The sequence below is a fragment of the Eretmochelys imbricata genome, chromosome 14 (genome assembly GCF_965152235.1).
Source record: "Eretmochelys imbricata isolate rEreImb1 chromosome 14, rEreImb1.hap1, whole genome shotgun sequence".
Classification (NCBI taxonomy): domain Eukaryota; kingdom Metazoa; phylum Chordata; order Testudines; family Cheloniidae; genus Eretmochelys; species Eretmochelys imbricata.
In genome coordinates this window covers 41356019-41376330 of record NC_135585.1, presented here as the reverse complement: position 1 = coordinate 41376330, position 20312 = coordinate 41356019, and the positions used below count along the sequence as shown (strand labels likewise).

The 20312-nt window shown below is 48.1% G+C and overlaps 1 protein-coding gene and 1 non-coding gene across 2 annotated transcripts; one reads left to right on the top strand and one right to left on the bottom strand.

The window, feature by feature from the left end:
• Positions 1-3280: 3280 nt before the first annotated feature.
• LOC144274370 (E3 ubiquitin-protein ligase TRIM39-like) lies at positions 3281-11155 on the bottom strand. The gene is made up of 6 exons (XM_077833146.1): positions 10703-11155; positions 10410-10505; positions 8034-8264; positions 6425-6447; positions 5602-5714; positions 3281-4085 (listed from the first exon to the last, which is right to left on the bottom strand). The coding sequence occupies exons 1-6, from the start codon at positions 11117-11119 to the stop codon at positions 3568-3570; spliced, it is 1398 nt and encodes a 465-aa protein (XP_077689272.1). The 5' UTR covers positions 11120-11155; the 3' UTR covers positions 3281-3567.
• Positions 9255-9326, top strand: TRNAP-UGG (transfer RNA proline (anticodon UGG)). The gene has a single exon. It is a non-coding gene; the product is annotated as a tRNA-Pro (tRNA).
• Positions 11156-20312: the final 9157 nt, after the last annotated feature.

Genomic DNA, 20312 nt, shown 5'->3' with positions numbered 1-20312 from the left:
AATATAGTTAAAGCAGCGCAAACACTGTGTAGACAGGGATTGAGGACTCACAGCGAATATCATGATGCAGCATCATGGCTGCTGGGACTTTCCCTAGGGGGGAATGAAAATGGCTCCCGCAGTGATTTATCCAGCACTGGAAAACAGAGAGCACTCATAAACGAGAATGCATATGTTAGGGTAATTCTGTGTCACTGTAACTATTTGGTTAGTGTATGAACTTTATTTCCCTGTGCCCTTCCCCTTGAAGGTTTGGGTGTGTGATGAAGAGGTCAAAGAGACACAGCTAAGGCAGGCAGGGCTTCAAAAGTGTTTGGGGCTCCTGGATACTTGTGGATTGCTAGTGGACATCATGGGCTCTTTTGTGAGTCTTCCTTTCTTGCCTGTAAGGGCTTCTTTCTCTTCCCTTTGGCATAATTATTCTCATATAAATTTTTTTTGTTGTTATCACATAGGAGCCGGTTGAAATATTTTGTCTGAACGTTTGTCCAGCTAATATACGTGGTTTCAACGCCAAAATATTTTGTGGCAACAGGTCAGTTTTGCTGAAACATTCTGATTTCGTGTAAAAAAAACAAAAGTTAAACAAAACATTGGGTTTCGGACTGATATTTTGACATGTCAACATCGCAAAATAAATCATTTCATGTCCAGTGAAACAAAACATTTCAACATTTAGATCCAACAGTTTTAGAACTTTTCCTTCTATATAATGTTTCTACATTTTGAGGGTTTCCACCCTCCATTAAAAGCTAGCATCACATATCATCATGTTTAGTGGGAAAGAAATTCCTCTTACTGAACAGCATTGTTAACTTTTATTTAACTTGGTGAATGTGTAAAACACTTTCCCAAAGTGGGGATGTCTTCCTTGGTGCTCTGCTGACTTGCACCAACCGAGAATATGGTCATATGTGGATTAGTTTCCAGCTCTGCTAAATGAATATGGGTAAAACTGAGAGCAGAGACTGATCCACCATGACACCAGTGAGTTACCGTAGAACCTCAGAGTTATGAACACCAGAGTTACGAACTGATCGGTTAATCACACACAACTCATTTGGAACCGGAAGTACGCAAGCAGGCAGCAGCAGACACAGTATAATACAAATACAGCACAGTACTGTGTTAAATGTTAATTACTAAAAAAATAAAGGGAAAGCAGCATTTTTCTTTTGCATAGTAGTTTCAAAGCTGCATTAAGTCAATGTTCAGTTGTAAATTTTTGAAAGAACCACCATAACGTTTTGTTCAGTTACGAACTTTTCAGAGTAATGAACCTCCATTCCTGAGGGTTTGTAACTTGCAGGTTCTGCTGTGTTCCTGATTTATATTAACGTGAAAGGGGAACTGAACTTCATATATTCCTCTCAAGCTGTGCTGTTTAAGTTGATGGGCCTTGTTTCGTGGGAAAGAAAGAAAGGATAGAAATAATTCTAATACCTATTACTTCCCCCTATTGTTGGGGATAAAGCTTTACTGCTTTAATGCAAGGGGAAGGGGTGGGTGATTAGGGGTTTGAAGTTCCAACTTTTGATCCCCTCTAACAGCTGTGATGTTATAGCTGCACACACAGGAGTTTTCCAGCCCCTCTCTACCTAGGTACGTGGGTGGCCCCCTGTCACCATAGTGTCTGGGCACTTGATGCACCCAGGCCTGAAAATCTGGCTTCAGCAGACATCAGGGGAAAGCAGGGTGGAGTGTGGCAACTGCCCCACTCCTGGAAAACAAGGGTTAAAAGCAGTTCTGGAGAAGGCTGTGGCTGTGAAAGGCTAGGCTGATTGAGGAAGCAGCCACAGCTGTGGCTAGCTTAATTGGGGCCCAGCTGGCCCTGATAAGAGGGCTCTGGGCCAGAAGCTGAAGGAGTCTTGCTCTAGCCAGGAGTGTGAAGGGCTAGCTGCCTAAGAGTGAGGCACCTGAAGCAGAGCAGTGCTGGGGAAGGGCAAAGGGAGCTCCAGCCTGGTGAACCCCCAGGCTGCAGGCCTTGGTGAAGGCCTACAAAAGGTACTGGGGCTGCAGAGAGGTAACCTGGGGATAGGCAAAGGCAGCAGGTCCTATCCCCTTGCCAGTGATGACTGGCCATTACAGATTGCAGCTTGCCCCAATGAGTGGGGGCGAGATGATGACTGGCAGTAGCCACTGAGGCAAGGTGGGTTTAGTGGATTGGGGGTTCCCCTGGGAGGGGAGAGTCAGATTGTGGGATACCGCTGGGGGTAGAAACCCAAGGGTAAGGGGCACTGGGGTCTGGGAGGGACATGGGGCCAGCAGCAGGCGAGACACTGGTCTGCAGAGGGTGCTCCATATGCTGGAAAAGAGCTAATTCCCAGAGGACCAGCAGGAGGTGCCGCACCAGTGAGTCTCGACCTAGCTACACAGGGTTTGAGGGCAGGCACTGTCTTTGTGTTCTGTTTGCATGCTGTCTAGCACAAGCTGTGACTGAGGTCCTTCGCTGCTATGATAATATAAATAAAGATTTATACAGTAAAAGCTTTGTTATCCAGCATGTTGGGGGAATGGAGGTACCAGTTAGTCAAAAATTCCAATTAACTTAGTGTTATACTCTCCAATGAAATACCAATTTTCAAAGAATAAGAATACAATAAAATGAATTCGGTATAAAATAGTAGACGGGTACTCCCCAGTCCAGTCGTAGTACTGCACGGCAGAGTGGTTGGTTTCTTCAAGCACTTAGGTATATACAGGGAAAGCTTTTTCTATACAGTTGGTTATCTTATGACACTGCATTTCACTATGGGCAGAGCGTGGCGTACACCCAGATCACTAAAAATACCCTGAACACTAAAGCTTTACTTAACATAATTTAATCTTTCTTTGATTCAGAAGGCACTTCAGGATCTTGCAGTGCCTCACGGTCAGCATTATCAACACCAGTTATTGTACAGTAGATGTGGAAGGTGTAGGAGATTGGGCTGGATCTATACTGACCCTACAACACACCCTGGAAGCTGCTTTTTTTGGACTAAATCCCTGATATCCCCTTGCTGCCTTGTCTTCTGCCTCTTTTGCATAAAAGCAGAGTGCAGAATGCACAGTTGCATAACCTCCTGGGCAGTAAACTAGTCCCGGTTACTAGATTGAAGATTTCTATTGGGAGATACCAGAAATGCCGGCTCATAGAGCTTTCCAGTTCATAAAGCGCCGGATAACACAGCTTTTACTGTACTATTAATACTATGAATAATCTTTCCTCACGTAACCTGCCTTGAATCCAGTAGGCATGGCAGGAAAAGAAAGCACCACCCCAGTTTATAAAAGAGATCTGTGTTTATTTCCGTCATTTTTGCCCAGTACAACAGAGAAGAGCTCCTTTTGTGATACACTAAATCGTATTTCAACTCCCCCCCACCCCCCACCCCTTCTCGGCAGAAACGTACAGCCTTCTGGGATCATAGAGAACAGGGACCAACAGGCAGGTCAAAGTCATTCTCGCAACTAGTCAGATCGCTCCTGTCTCGACGTTGCTTTGGCAAGCCAGAAATACACTTCAGCCTCCAAATGCCTCAAGATGGGGGCTGGCAGAGGAGGAGGGCTGTCCCGCTCTGCGCCTCAGGGACACAGTCGGAGCAGCATGTCCTCCCCACAGAGACGGAACCAAGGGCGGACTCTCTCCCTGCCGAAGGAGGCCGGGGGGAAAGTGAAGATGGGTTTCTCGTTGTCCGCGTCGAAAAAAGACACCCGCCCTACTTCATAGTCCAGCAAAACCCCGATCCTCCTGGGGTCCCAGCTCAGATAGAGGGTGGTCAGAGGGGAGGTCTGAGCCCAGTATTCACCCACGCAGTGGCACAAAATCCAGATCCCCTCCTCAGGGCTATGGCTGATCTCTTCCTTCCTCCTCACAGACTCTCTGGCTACCCCCACGGCCCAGCATCCCCCATCCCCCACTTCCACCTCCCAGTAGTGTCTCCCCGAGGTGAATCCCTCACAGCCCAGCACACAGGGCTGAGCGTAAAATCTCTTGGGATTGTCAGGCACTTGCCACGGCTTGTCTCCCCACCTCACGCTTCTCCGATCCTCAGACACTGTGAGTTCGGGATGAGCTGTGCCTGGATCCAGAGTCACATTCACTGGGGGGAGAGAGAGTCGGAGTGTTAGAGGCAGAGCTCAGCCTTGGGGGACGCTGGGACCATTTCTCACACTCCCCAGCAGCCCCATCCTCGCTGGGACCCTCCCTGAGTTCCTGCCTCGCTGTCCTGAGTCCCAGGCAGCTGCCTCTGTGCTGGGATTGAGCTGGGATTTCACTGCAGCCCCCTCCTGCCACAGTCTAGAAGGGTGCTGTTCTGGCTGCCCCTCTGCCTTCTCCCCCACTCCCATCATCAGGGACGGAACAGGGGAGGATGCCCAGATGGAGGCATCAGCTTTAGTTGCAGTTTGGGAAATCCCCCCCCAGCAAGGAAGGAGAAGGGGGCAGCACACTGACAAGAATCTGACAGCGGGAGGAGTCAGAGGCACCAGCTGGAGAGACCCCTCCCCACCCAGCCATGGGGAGAGGGGACAACCCCCACCACCTCCGGCTGTTCCCTGGCGACATGCCCGGCTCCGAACCCAGCAGCGCCCTCTGCTTACAGGGCTCCACAAGTGTCTCTTCAACTACCTCTGCCTTATTTTTAACAGGGGAGCTGCTATTTCTCTTCATTCATAACTATTTCTTAAACCCTCCCCCCATCCCCCCCACAGACAATGCAAACAGATCTTCTGCCACCACATACATGTATTCCGCAATATGGACAATATGAACCTGTTCCTAGAGCAATCTATTCCCGGGCCTTAGAGAGGCAGCACCGAGGGACACAGGTGCCAACTTTATCGTTTGCCAGGGGGTGCTCGACCCCTGCTCCGCCCCAGGCCCTGTCCCCACTCCTCTCCTTCCCCCAAGGCCCCACCCCCTCCCACTCCATTCCACCCCCTCCCGCAAGTGCCCCTGCCCTGGCTCCTCCCACCCAGCGCTTCCGGCATGTGATCCGATCGCAGTGGGTGGGAGGCACTGGGGGAAGCGGGAGGAGCTGATGGTGGGGTGGGGAGGCTGCTGGTGTATGCTGAGTATCCACTATTTTTTTCCTTGTGGGTGCTCCAGCTCTGTCGGCACCTATGCCTGAGGAGATTGCCCTCTCACCCCTAAGAAGAGGGCACAGAGACCTCTGAGTCCGGGGAAAAGAGAGAGGGGGAGAACTGTGGTTTAATTACAGGAAAGATGCAGAGGTACCCAGAGGGAGAGGAAAAACCCTTAGGTTGGTCACTCTGTTTGGGGTGAATTGCACCTAGAGAAAATTTCTACGAAAGCCAGATTGAAATTAAACAGAATCCAGAACACAACATGGGCCCTTGGCAACAACGATAGAGTTTAAGTCCTCCAAAAGACTTTGCATCCCTCAATAATTAGCATAAGCAGGTTCTTGACCCAAGGAATCATCTTCATGTCATTCCTGCTAAGTCAAAAGGATAATTCCCCAGAATCTTCACTTGATTCAGATATTGTACCAGCTGCCTGACCTCTTTGGGTGTTTGGTTTTACCGTATCAGCTGATCAGGCAGAGCCGCCCCCTCTTGCATTCAGAGTTACAGCTCCATTTCCTGCCTCAGTACCTTTGGATTCCTTCAGCGTCTTCCTGACACTGTTCCCCTGAGAGAATTCATTGAGGAACTCCTCCAGCTCAAGAGGAATCTCCACTGGGTGCTGGGACTTCCCCTTCTTGCACCTAGAGAGACAGACTGCAGTCAACCTGTGGAACTCTTTGCCAGAGGATGTTGTGAAGGCCAAGACTATAACAGGGTTCAAAAAAGAACTAGATAAATGTATGGAACAGTCCATCAATGGCTAGTAGCCAGGATGGGCAGGGATGGTGTCCCTAGCCTCTGTTTGCCAGAAGCTGGGAATGGATCACTTGATGATCACCTGTTCTGTTCATTCCCTCTGAAGCACCTGGCATTGGCCACTGTCGGAAGACAGATACTGGGCTAGATGAACCTTTGGTCTGACCCAGTATGGCCATTCTTATGTTCTAATTCATTGTTCTATAACATATAATGTATCACATCACCTGTCAGTATGAATTTCGGATAGTGAAGACTGCTAGATTGAGAGGCCAGGTGACTGAATTGCTCTGTGGATCCCAGCCTCAGAACAGTGTCAGTCAAGGCACCAATTTCCCCCACAGGTCCAGTTAACATGCTTCAGTTGTGATGTGGAGAAAGACCAGCTCCAGGGAGGGGAAAGGAGTTATTTTCAGGTGAATAACCCAGCCTTTAGGATGATTAATCACGGGGCCTTAAATGAAGAGCACTATGCCCAGGATTTTGTTCAGCCGAGGAAGATTGGGGTCTGAATTTTAATCCTCCCCCATGCATTTGTCTGGAACCCTTCTCAGCACAGTGAAGCCCGAGTGAGGAGTGAGAAGGCAACACATACCTGCTCAAGGTGCTTCTGACATCCTGGAGGGGAGAGGGGAAGAGAGGGAGAAAGAGAGAGAAGTTCAGTCCCACAGTGCTAATAATGAAAACTAACACTACATAAATCTCTGTACCTGGTTACACTTTTTCATAGATTCCTAGGTCAGAAGGGACCATCGTGATCATCTTGTCTGACCTCCTGCACGTTGCAGGCCACAGACCCTCACCCACCCACTCCTGTAATAGACCCCTAACCTCCGGCTGAGGTACTGACATCCTCAAATCATGGTTTAAAGACTCCACGTTACAGAGAATCTACCACTGACACTAGTTTAAATCTGCAAGTGACCCTTTGCAGAGGAAGGCGAACCCCACCCCCGGGTCACTGCTAGTCTGACCCGGGGGAAAATTCCTTTCTGACCCCAAATCTGTCGATCAGTTAGACCCTGAGCATGTGGGCGAGACCCACCAGCCAGACACCTGGGAAAGAATTTGCTGTAGTAGCTCAGAGCCCTCCCCATCTACTGTCCCATCACTAGCGTATGTTAAATAGCATAGGGCCAGAACCGATCCTTGAGGGACCCCACTAGAAACACACGTGTTCAGTGATGATTCCCTGTCTACAATTACTCTGAAACCTGTCAGTTAGCCATCTTTAAGTCCATGTCATGTCTGCCTGGTTAATTTTATGTTGCTCTAGTTTTTTTAATCAGAAAGTGAAAATGAACAATGTAACCTCAGGTATATTTACTGCACCTTCATTCATTCTACCCCTTCTTGTCACTGTCCCTTTGAAGCACAAAGCAGTGAATGTAAACTAATAATGAATAAATATGCTCTGGACCATCAATCCCAGTGCAGACCTCTTGATGGGTTCTCAAACTTCAGCAACCCAAGGACCCGCATTTTGATTTAAAAATTTTTGTGGACCCCCAAGACTCTCCACCCCTGCTCAGTCCCAGGCCCCGCCCTACTGCACCCCTTCCCCCAAGGCCCACCCCACCCCTCCTCTTCCCTGCTTCTTTCCGCCCCCTCCCCTGAGCACGCCACATCCCCACTCCTCCCCCTCCCTGGGAAGGAGGGGGAGGAGTTGAGGAAAGGAGCAGGAGTTGATCAGTGGGGCCGGCGAACTGGGGGTCCGCAGACCCCAGTTTGAGAAACACTGGGTTAGCACAACTGCCTTGAAGCATTGACCCAAGACCCCTTCTTGGCCCACACAGAGCTGGAGAAAAAGGCTGGCCTTATGATGAAGGCACAGGAATGGGGTTCAAGAGACCCAGAGTCAGTTCTTGTCATTGTCAGAGACTTTGGGACCATGTCTTTAGGGAAATCGCGTAGTCTCTCTGGCCTCAGTTCCTCATCCATGAAATGGGGATGATAGAACGTACCTACTATAGACCCTGGTGAGTAGATCTTCATTAATATTTGTGAGGTGCCCAGACATTGGACCAAAAGAGGTCTGATCACCAACTTCATAGAGTTTATTTATTTTGATTTGAAAGATCCATAATTATCCGCCTCTCCTGCCACCCTGACAAATCACAGCACGAAAACGGACTACAATCAAGATTGATACAAAGCAATGGAAAACCCTATCTCCATTTCGCTGCAGAGATCGGAGTTCTCACCTGTGGGAATTCATTTGCTGCCTGCTGACACTTCTGCTCCATCTCACTGATCTGCTCACTGAGAAAGGAAATCTCCTCAGAGAGTTTGGTGACATTTTCATTCTGTATCCTCACAACCATCTTGTCCAGCTCTTTTAGCCGGACCAGCAGGAGTCGCTCTTTTTCCTCCAGCGTCTGGTGCAGTTGTTGAAATAGAGACTCAATCTTCTGCCTCTCAGCTTGTGTCTGTTTCTGTAACAAACAGGTGAAAGGGAAGTTCAGGGACCCAGCGTGGATAAGAGTAATAATTAAAAAACCAAACTAAACCCAGACTGTATTGAAATTATTTGTTTTTTAATTTGGTGCTGCTAGATCTTTACTTTCTTCCCATTTTGCCCAGTTAAATTGCTCAAGTGGAGGTTTTGTTTAGTTTCCTAGTTGTGGAGCGAATTTCAGATTTTACAGAGATGTTTTCTTGGAAGAGGTTTTACAAGGAAAACATTTGTCTGGGCTCAAAAAGGCAAGCCCAGGGTCTTATTGCGGGGACGTGAGGACAGTCGGGCAACACTGGGAGCAGGGAGGAGACTTTGGACATCAATACATCGAAACATGCAGCACTTGAGATACTGAGAAATAGAAATGTTCTGCCTGCTACTCTCCCCAGGGTTCCTAGAGCCTTGCAGTTGACCCTGGTGACTCTGACTGGTGCAGCCTCATATCTGACCCGATCCTTCTGTCCTGGGATAAAAGGGGGTCTGCACATCTGAGTCCTTTCCAGTGGCAGGAAGGGCAGGACTCACAGTGACCTTGGCAGAGGCTTAGTGAGAGGGCGGGGAGGGGGACAAAAGAATTTGGAAGTTCTGAGGAAAACCCTGATCTTCCAACACTCAAACACAGAGCCAGCCATGTGCAAATGGGGACACACGGACCCCCGACTGAGACAGGTCCCATCAGGGTGCATAAGGGGCATGTGATGGAGGAGAAAAATGGGCCTCTCTCTTATGTGTGGGACAGGCCACATTTGCAGACTTGCCAGGACAGCTCCAGGCTGGTGGCCCTAGTGACAAGGGAAGAAGGAAGCAGGGCCAAGGCCCTATGCATGCACTGGCCAGTGCTCATGGCCCCTCTCCTGGGCCGGCCCCTCTCCTGGGCCTGCCCCAGCCCCAGTACAGGGCAGGGAGTCACTGCCACAATCCAGCCCACAGAGAGAGACACACAAAGACACAGGTGATGTGCCTATATGGCTTGTTGGTCTAGGGGTATGATTCTCACTTTGGGTGCGAGAGGTCCCGGGTTCAAATCCCGGACGAGCCCTCTTTTATATTGTAAGTGGTTTCTGTATTTAGTGGTTATCACGTTCGCCTCACACGCGAAAGGATCCCGGTTCGAAACCGGGCTGAAACAGAGTCTTGTTTGAGACTCTTAATCTCAGGGTTGTGGGTTCGAGCCCCATGTTGGGCGAAGCGAGTAAGTTTTTCACAAGTTAGTGGAAGTTTTGGGGGGAAGGATAGCTCAGTGGTTTGAGCATTAGCCTCTTAAACCCAGGGTTGTGAGTTCAATCTTTGAGGGGGCCATTTTGGGATCTGGGGCAAAAATTGGGGATTGGCCCTGCTTTGAGCAGGGGGTTGGACTAGATGACTTCCTGAGGTCCCTTCTAACCCTGATATTCTATGACCCCCATTTTCTCTTCCTCCCACAGTGCGGTCCCCATTCTCACCAAGCCAGAGGCCCTATTCCCCCCCCCACACACAGCAGGGTCCCCCATTCTGGCCACCATGCCAGGGGCCTTCCACTCCCCTCACAGAGAAGGGTCCCCAATTCACCATGCCAGGGCTCCTTTTTCCACCCAGCTGAATCCCCAATTCATCTCACCACACCAGGGGCCCTTTCCCCACACAGAACAGGGTCTCCAATTCATCCCATCATGCCAGGGACCCGATCCCCCACCCCACACCCATGCCAGAGGGGTCTTTTGTCTCTCTCCCCTTCCTCTGGCTTCCCCTGCCGGCTAAGTACCCGCCCCATGGCTCCCCCCCACTAAGGACAGCAATTGTTCCTTTTGTAATTCAGGGTGTGAACACAGTTATCCTCTATTGGGAAGATGAGCAGAGTTATTGTTATACTGCAATGTGTTAACAAGGGCCATCCACAGATGAGGGTGGCTTCCATTTTGCCCCCTCTTTGAAGTCCCAGTTGTCCCCCAAATCTATAGGGCTCTGGCCTAGAGCATCCCCTGAAATTTTAGCATGGATCAGAAGCAGTGTTCAGAAGTTACCATCTTACACACAGGCAGCCAAGCTCCACCAACAATTACCTCCCCTGTTCACAGAGTGACACTCCCCCAGACACAGAGCCCCCCAAATCCATGTCCCTGCTTGCGTAACTACAGGCACCTACCAGATGCTGCTGGCATCTCCCCTCTTCAGTCTCTTTAAATCCCAGAAGCTTTGCCCTCTCTTCCTTCAGGGTCTGCAGGCGGGTCTGGATTTGTTCCTGAACCAAGAGAAAAGGTTTGAGTGGGTTGAAGTATTTTGGTGTGTGAGATTTTCTTTGCCTTGGGAGGGTTTAGTCTCAAAGTCCTGTGTCTGAAGGACTATGTGACTCTTGCTTTTTATCCCCTGAAATAACAGTGCTATTCAAACAAATAAAACGAGGCACAAACTCTCTAGCCCTAGACAGAGCTTCCTTACCTTGTAATCCAAGCCAGCCTCCTCTATGGGAACCACCGGGTGAGCTCTGTGAGCCTGGGACTCTCTGCAAACCACGCAGATGGGGGTTTGATCCTCTTCACAGAAGAGTTTCAGAGCCTCCTGATGTTTCTCACACCTTCCCGAGCCTGTGGCTGCCTGGAAACTCAGCCCTTTGGCTATTTCGATAACTCTCGCCAGCTCCCTGTTGGGCCTGAAGTTTCTTTTCCGGGCAGTTTTTCTGCACTGGGGGCAGGAGAAGTTTCTAACTGATCCCTCCCAGCACTGGCTGATGCAGGCTCGGCAGAAATTGTGCCCGCATTGTATCGACACCGGGTCCTGAAAGTACTCCAGACAGATGGAGCAAGCCAGCTCTCTTTGCAGGGTCTCCACCGCAGAGCCCTCTGTGGCCATGGCCATGGCCCGGGCTCCCTGCACCCCAGCTGCAGCCAACCCGCCCTTTGCAAACTGCAGCCTCAGCAGCGATTTGAAATGTTCACGTGTTCAGTGTCTGTTACAGGAAAAGGGCGGTTCCGTGCCTGGGACAGCCCTAGCTGGGCTGCAACATGAGCCTGGGTTAAACAGAGCCCTTCCCCCACCCAGGGGGCTGGGCAGGAAAGTGCCCCTTTCTCTCTCTGCAGGTTTCAGACTAACCCAGGGACCTATCCTTGCAACAAAGCCCGTTGCCAACTCTGCCCACATATCTATTCAGGGGACAGCACCATAGGGCCTAAGCACATCAGCCACACTATCAGAGGCTCATTCACCTGCACATCTACCAATGTGATATATGCCAGCAATGCCCCTCTGCCATGTACACTGGTCAAACTGGACAGTCTCTACGTAAAAGAATAAATGGACACAAATCAGACGTCAACACTCAAATACCAGTCAGAGGACACTTCAATCTCTTTGGTCACTCGATTACAGACCTAAATGTGTCAATTCTTCAACAAAAAAACTTCAAAAGCAGACTGCTGAATTGGAATTAATTTGCAAACTGGATACAATTAATTTAGGCTTGAATAAAGACTGGGAGTGGATGGGTCATTACACAAAGTAACGACAGGTTTCAGAGTAGCAGCCGTGTTAGTCTGTATTCGCAAAAAGAAAAGGAGGACTTGTGGCACCTTAGACTAACCAATTTATATGAGCATAAGTTTTCATGCATCCGATGAAGTGAGCTATAGGTCACGAAATCTTATGCTCAAATAAATTGGTTAGTCTCTAAGGTTCTACAAGTACTCCTTTTCTTTTTACACAAAGTAAAACTATTTCCCCATGTTTATTCCTCCCCTCACCCCCCACTGTTCTTCAGCCGTTCTTCTCAACTGCTGGAAATGGCCCACCTTGATTATCACTACAAAAAGTCCCTCCCAGCCACCCCCCACCCCCGGGCTCTTCTGCTGGTAATAGCTCACCTTAAGTGATTACTCTTGTTACAGTGTCTATGGTAACACCCATTGTTTCATGTTCTCTATGTATATAAATCTCCCCACTGTATTTTCCACTGAATGCATCTGATGAAGTGAGCTGTAGCTCACGAAAGCTTATGCTCAAATAAATTGGTTAGTCTCTAACAAGTCCTCCTTTTCTCTCTGTGCAGAGAATAACATGAGATGCCCGGGGGTGGCGCTCAGTTGCACGCAGGGTGTGGAAGCGGATTCTTGTGTCAGCTTCATCCTTTGTAGATACACAAAGAGCTTCAAAGTGGGCTAGCACCCACCAAGATCAGCACTGTCCGTGGGTGGGAGCTGAAAGCTAGTCTCCATTTCTAGAGCCTCTGGTGGCTAATAAGGCCAGTTACCTGGCACGGCTTTTTGTGTCTGCATCCACTGGAGGGGGGGGAAGAACCTTTCTGGGTGCAGGGAATGGCCAATGGGAGGGAAATACTTGGGCAGAGACAAATGAAAGAGGAAGGAAGGGAAATCCCTGCTGGTTTTGTAACACTGACAGACCCCACTCGTTGGCAGGTAGAATTGAACCTGGGGCTTCTGGAGCTTAGTGTACGAGCCTCTACGCCTATGGCCCTTAGGTAAGGCTGTAGAACAGACTCATTAATCTCTCTGTCTCTAAGTGGTCTCGGTGCCACTAGATGGGACAGAACACCACACCCAGGAGGTGTGTGGGTTACAGTTTCATGAGGGGTTATTAGGAGTGGACGTAAGGGGATCATTTCCAGAGGGAGTAACTGTAGAGTCCTGGCCAGGATCCATTTTGGGGGTTTAGTGGGGGGAGGGCAGAAGGGTGCATTGTGGGACCAGAGAGGAGACTTTCAGTGAAGCCAACTCCTGGGGATTCTCTGGCTGTGGGAGCTGTGAGACGGAGCTGCGATCTCGAATTGGGACACCCCTTCCCTGTCTTGGGCTGATCTGACCCTTTGACCCTTCCTCCCCCAATCTTCCTGTAGTCCGACAAGGGCTCTCAGCAGTCAGGAATTCTTGGATGCTTCTCCAGAAATAACTGTGTGGCACGAATGAATGGTGGAGCTCAAATGGAGTAAACTGATTTTGAAGTCACCCTGGATTATTCCATACTTTCCTTAGTACATCTTTCTTTCTTTTCTTTTTTCCTTTCAGTTTAAAATTCTCTTTGAATTTCCTGGGTTTTTAAAACTTGATTTGGGGATAACTGGCTGAGTCCGTGAGGCCCTGCCACCCGGCCCTCAATTTGATGGCATTTCTCTGCCTGGCCTTTCCTCCCAGGAATATTCTAGGAGTCATTTGGTAGAACCCTGCTGAGTTTTGTGATAACTAGGAAGGGGAAATCCTTTCCCTCTACTCTCAACCTTAATTCCACACTAGTATACTTTGTGTCTGGGAATTTCCTCATTAAACAAAAATCATACACGAGCACTAAAGAAGACAAGAGATCAATGCAGAAACCTAGCATGCTTTAATACAATGATTCTGTGCCTCAGAAAAATGAACTAGGATCCAGATGAGCTGTAGAATTCTGAACCATAGTTCTGGAATGTGGAGATTAATATTCACAATCCCCTGCTAGATCCCCTATCCCCACTGTCTCAACCCAAAGGTTTTCCTCGCCTTCTTCTGCCCGTCACCAGGCCTCCCCATCTCAGTCTCTGATTCAGGACAATGCTGGAGTCCTCCAGGAACACAAAGAACAGTCACCATACAGGCAGATCAACGCCTTTCTAGCCTCCTTTCCCCCCTAGTCACACTTTAGCCTCATGGCTCATAAAGACTGGGGTGTAGGAGCTGAGAGGAGCCAATTCCGTGAGGTCCTAATGGGATATTCCTTCCCTGTCTCAGTGACACACTCTCCCCAGCAAGAGAAGCTGGCAGGAAAGTGAAGATCAGGGCGTCAGTATCAGCATCTAAAAATGACACCCACCTCCCTTCATAGTCCGGACAAACCCAGATCTTCCTGGGGAACCAGCTCATGGGAAGGGGGGTCATAGGACAGGTTAAGGCATCATACTGAGAGTCAGCCAGCCACAGACAGACCTCACATGACCCCTTCAGGGCTATGGCTGATCTCCTTCCCTTCCTCCACACAGACTCTCTGGCCACCCCCACAGCCCAGTATCACCCAGCCCCCACCTCCACCTCCCAGTAATGTCTGCCCCGAGGTGAATCCCTCACAGCCCAGCATGCAGCACTTAGTGTCAAATCTCTTGGGATTGTCCAGCAGATCCTGCTCTGTGCCTCCCCTTCTCACACATTTCTGATCTGCAGACAGGATGAGTCAGGCATGAGCCGTGTCTGGATCCAGAGTCAGTGGGGAGAGAGAATCAGAGTGTTAGGGGCAGAGCTTGGCCCTGGGGGAGGCTAGGACCATTTCTCACACTCCCCAGCAGCTCTGTTGTGGGTGGGACCCTCTCTGATTTTCTGCTTCCCTCTCTGGGGGGCCCCAGGGATGGGAGCTGCCTCTGTGCTGGGGTTGAGCAGGGATTTCACCATGGCTCCTTCCTCCTAGGCCCTAGAGGTGCTGTTACAGTGGCAAATGCTGCCTCTCTGCTTCCTCTCATGTTGGGGTTGCCCCACTCCCAGCAGCAGAGAGAGAGCAGGGGGGCAGCTGAGCCTGGGTAGTGGGTAGGAGCCACCAATTTCAGCACGCTGTTGAGAGGAGAATACTGCACGGAGACTGGGTGGGCAGGAGGCTTGATGGGCAGGCAAGCGGAGATGGGGTGCAGACACAGGCTCCACGTGCTGTTGTGCTGAGTGATCACAGTGCCTGGAGGGGTTTGCTGCCGGTCACTAGCAGGGCATTGTGAGAGACAGCCCAGGCTGGAGAGAGTTAAGAAGGCACAGTGGTCCCACAGTCCCAGGCTGCACCCTGGGGATCCTGTCACAATAACTGTGACAAAATCAATTTATTTGAGCATGAGCTTTCGTGAGCTACAGCTCACTTCATCGGATGCATACCGTGGAAACTGCAGCAGACTTTATATATACACAGAGAATATGAAACAATACCTCCTCCCACCCCACTGTCCTGCTGGTAATAGCTTATCTAAAGTGATCATCAGGTTAGGCCATTTCCAGCACAAATCCAGGTTTTCTCACCCTCCACCCCCCCACACAAATTCACTCTCCTGCTGGTGATAGCCCATCCAAAGTGACAACTCTTTACACAATGTGCATAATAATCAAGTTGGGCCGCAGTTTCCACGGTATGCATCCGATGAAGTGAGCTGTAGCTCACGAAAGCTCATGCTCAAATAAATTGGTTAGTCTCTAAGGTGCCACAAGTACTCCTTTTCTTTTTGCGAATACAGACTAACACGGCTCTTACTCTGAAACCTGTGACAAAATCGGGACTGGGGAGGGGAGTATCAAGCACCCACAGTGGCTGACAGCTCCGGGGTCCCCCTGGCACCCGCACTGGCTGGGAGTTCCGGGGTCCCTCAACTGCCCGTGGCAGTGATCCAGGAACAGGGAGATGACGGCCGGAGAAGCACCTCTACCCAAAACAGTTTCAGAACCTTTAGCCCAGTTCTGGGGTACTCATCTGGAATGTGGCAGACCCCCCCGACCCCTGCAGTTCAATTCGCCCTTCTACCTCATGGGGAGAAAGGGTCTGAACAGGGATCTGCCACCTTTCAGGCCAATGAGCAACAGAGTGATCATTCCTTCCCTTTCTGGCCCAGCTGATGATTCATTATTCAGTTAGAATGGAACCACCTCGCTGGGTGAGATGGAGAAAGACCCACATCCGACTATCCCACTGTCCGGTGGGTCTTTAAGAACTACTGGCCTGCAATCCAGCCATTGGTCACCAGGTGCAGGTGCCCCCCCCCTCCAATCCCTTTCTTCCCCACACCCTTCTCAGCGCTCCTCGCTTGCAGTCCCACTGGCCCATCCCAGTACTACCCTTCCATCCCCTGGGGTTATGTTCGTTCACCAGGGCAGGCTGATCTGCTGGGGCTCTCCTTCCTCCCCTGAAGAGCTGGTTTCCTAGCTTGACTTGTGCCATGACAGAGAAAAGACCAAGGAGGTTTGGAATGCAGACATGGGGGCATGTGATGGTCACGCTGGGACCAACACACAATGTAATCGCAGATCATTTGTTTAGTGCAGAGCGGGCCCGTCTCCGTGTGGGGGGAAAGACTGGTGAGGGATGGATGAGCGGTAATGAAATGGATATTGTCCCTTCTTTGGCATCATGGATCTTATCTGTATCCCCTTTCCCCTGGAGCCTTCCCCCACCACAGGGCAGATACAGCCGAAGGGTTTTCCGGCACTGCAGATCCCTGGGAATCCGACTGCATGGGGCCCACTTGAAATCAGAGCTGGGCCAGCCACACAGGGTCTCCATACGTCTGGCTTTGGCCTCTTGCAGATCCAGGGGGATCTTCCAGCTTTTGGTGGCAGCTTTTGCACAGGAAGGGCACCTTCTGTTCTTGCAAGAAGTCCGCACCCATGGCTTTTCACACAGGAGGTGATCATGTGGCTCAGAGTTATTAGAGCGTCCTTGGCTTTGAGTTCACACCCTGTAATCTGTGCCTGTTTCTTAAGTGAAATGTGAAGTTTGCAATCGCCAGGATGTAAGGTAATTAAGTTAATTCACTGACTATTTACGGGTTTCAGAGTAGCAGCCGTGTTAGTCTGTATTCGCAAAAAGAAAAGGAGTACTTGTGGCACCTTAGAGACTAACCAATTTATTTGACCATAAGCTTTCGTGAGCTACAGCTCACTCACGAAAGCTCATGCTCAAATAAATTGGTTAGTCTCTAAGGTGCCACAAGTACTCCTGTTCTTTTGATTATTTATTATTTTTAGAAATGTGCAGGTCAGGCTAAATCAGTGGTTTTCAAACTTTTTGTACTGGGGACCCCTTTCACACAGCAAGTCTTTGAGTGTGGCTTATTCATTAAAAAAGGGGGTGGGGTTGTTATACAAATAACATAAAAAACAGCAGGATCTTATTAAAGGGGAAAAGGCAAAATACCACATTTACTGTGAATACAGAAAGAATCATAGTAAGCAGTTAGTTATAGCTATAACATTCCATTCAATCTCATATTTATTCACACATTCATTCATACACACACACACACACACACACAGGTTCTGCAAGGTTGTTATCATAGTTACCAGCCTTAGAGTTGCTCATGCCAAGCCACTGGCCTGGTGGCCTGGACATGAGGAGGGAGCAGGGTCTCGTCAGATGCACATCTGATACTCCTGGAAGTTGGTTTGCAGAATCAGATCCCAAAGTTCTCTCTTTCTAGAGTCCATTTTTATAGGAATTTCTTCCTATGCTAGTATATGGGAATTGCTTCATCATGCTGTTGCTGAATCAATCAGCAGATGGCACATTCCTGACGGCTCCGTGCTGCCAGATGTTATCTTGTTCTTTGGTTCTCCCATCCTTGAGGCTGTTGGGTGGATTCCAGTCTGCCCTCCGGGGGTCCTCTGGTTATTTCCACTTGACGCCTTCTTCAGCCCATGGACACTGGATTCTTAGGCTGGCACCTCCCTGATCATTCAGTTATTATTCACACCAAGCATCCATCCACATACATCCTATATCTCTATTTTAATCACAATTGTTAACAAAGTGAGATGAATACAACAAAAGGGCGGGGAGTCTCTGGGTGCTGTTTCTGTTGTTACAGAGTATTGCTTTGAGTCTCTCTCTGTGTGAGTAGTTGTTGTTACAAAGAATTGCTTTGAGAACAGACTCTGTCATAGAAAGTACTAACACAATCAGCAGCTTGCAAGTTTCACACATAGAGGGAGAGAAACAGTACCAAAAACCAAGAGACCTCTTAATTAGTAATACCCTGGAATTTAAACTATGGGGAATCAAACTCATTTGTGATTTTAATACAGAACTTCTTTAATATGATCCAACATAATCCCCCTTTTGACACTAAGATTTATAATCGTCAGTGTCACTTTCTATGTGGCCTATTCAAGAGAAGGTACTGTGAGGCAATTTGAGTTTGTGATTCCAATTCATCCCACATACATGATCCTAGTGATGTATCTTTACTACAAGGTTCTGGGGCAACAGGCAAGGTGAGGCACACCCACTTTTGAGGAGTCCATTCGGTACAAGCTCTTGTGTCCAATAGCTTCCCTCCCTCCCCAGCCCACTGGCTCGAGGTCCAGGGTAGCCAGAAGGATCCCATGTGTAATAAATATGGGGAGTGGGCTAACCTTCAATACCTTTGCCTCCAGGGACTGTTGGTGTGCAATTTTGACAACAATTTCTCCCATTAACAAGTCTGGTTTTACAATACTGGAAACATATTGCATCCATTCATATTGATAAGTGTGAAACAATTATCTTTTTCTTTGTTTTAACAAATGCATCAAACCCTTAATATTTCCCAATATGACACAGAACATTTTGTGTTCCAAAGTAGCTAGGGCAAGTATCTGCATTTCAGTGCATCCCATAGCTATGGCTGTGTAGTTTCCTATTTCTAATTTTTTTTTTCTTACGCATAAGCCATGTGGTAGTATTAAGCCATTGCCAAAGATTCCATCGGGCTTTTAGGTTACTCAGACCAATTTGGACCAAGTCTACATTGGCATGTGCTTGTTTTTGTATCAGGCTGTCCTGTAGCTGGGACAGAGAGCTTAATTTATTTTTAAGTACCTGCAGGTCTTCAGTATTTTTTTTTTTTAAAACACACAACAGTGCTAGCAACAAGACAAAACACAAGACAAAACATAGAACACAAAACACAGTTTCTATTGTGACAGTAGATTCATGGTATTGGGTTGCTCTTCAGCTGGCATCAGCTTTTCCTGATTTTCTGAAAGACAAAAAAAACATGTTTCTACCCCTTTTTGGGCTGGCAGATTATTGCTTAAAATATTTCTTTTACAAATACCCTTGCTGATTGCAGGCAAAACAGAGGAATTACCCCCATATTTTCCTGTTTTTTTGTTCTATAGGCAGGCCAGGTTTCAATGGCATCTATCTTTTAAGGGTTATGGGGAAATTATCCCACCGTTAGTCATGAAATCCCTGAGGTGGGGTACCTCAGTTTTCCTTCTTATACAGCAGACCAAGTTTATAATGTTTTTCCTGCTGTGTTAAGCTTTAAGTTTATTTACAGGTAATAGCTGAGAAGCATCATTACCATATGACCTTAAAGATTTTTCCAAAAATCACACTATACATTGTTACAGGGGTACTTATTATCATTACTTTTATTAAAATTATCTTGGATCCCATGCCTTTTATTTAGACAATTTGTTTGCTGACCAGGTGCGTCCTTTATCTGCAGCTCCTTTGTGCTGCTAGTTCTTTCCTTCCTTTATCATTTAGGTCATTTGCATTTTCACAGACTCTTCCTGCTTTTGGATTTAAAGCCCTCAGCAGCTCAGAGACTCTATCTTAAAAGGGACACAATCAACTTTCACCAGAGTTTTGATCACTTTTAACTTCTGCTTCCAAAACACACGGCAATCTGAAAAAGAAAACCCAACCTATTGTGGCTCCCTTTGGAGCCCGAATAGCATTTTAATTAAGTAGCATGGTATGTTTGCATTTCTTTTGCCCCTTCTACAATATGCCCTGCATATGTTCTGGGGCAAATGCACATTCCTGCACATTCCTTCCATAGTTTAACTTCTATAACATTATCCAGATCCATTTTTACATACGGTGTAACTATTTCTTGTGTGTTTTTTTTTTTTTTTGCTTACAGAGTTTTCATGTATCTTTATCAAAGTGACAGTCTGATTACTCAGAGCCATTTTAAGGCTCAGTGTTTCTAACATTGCTTCTTTTTGTTTTGTGCACCTCACCCCTGCTGTTGCTTCAGAGGAGCACTGTCTTTTTTAATTTTTTTTTTTTACTGCAGCTCTCATCTGCTACTTTGTTACAAAAACAAACAAACAAACAAACAAAAACCAACCAACCAAAAAAAAGAATCCAGAATTTTTTTTCTTCTATTCTCCTGATTTTGACTGCCCTGCTGCAGCCACAACTTAAAAACATTTTAAATTTTGTAAAGCATTGAGTTACCTTTTAAGGGTTCGCAAAAAGAAATGGAGTACTTGTGGCACCTTAGAGACTAACCAATTTATTTGAGCATGAGCTTTCGTGAGCTACAGCTCACTTCATCAGATGCATACTGTGGAAACTGCAGCAGACTTTATATATACACAGGGTTAAATGC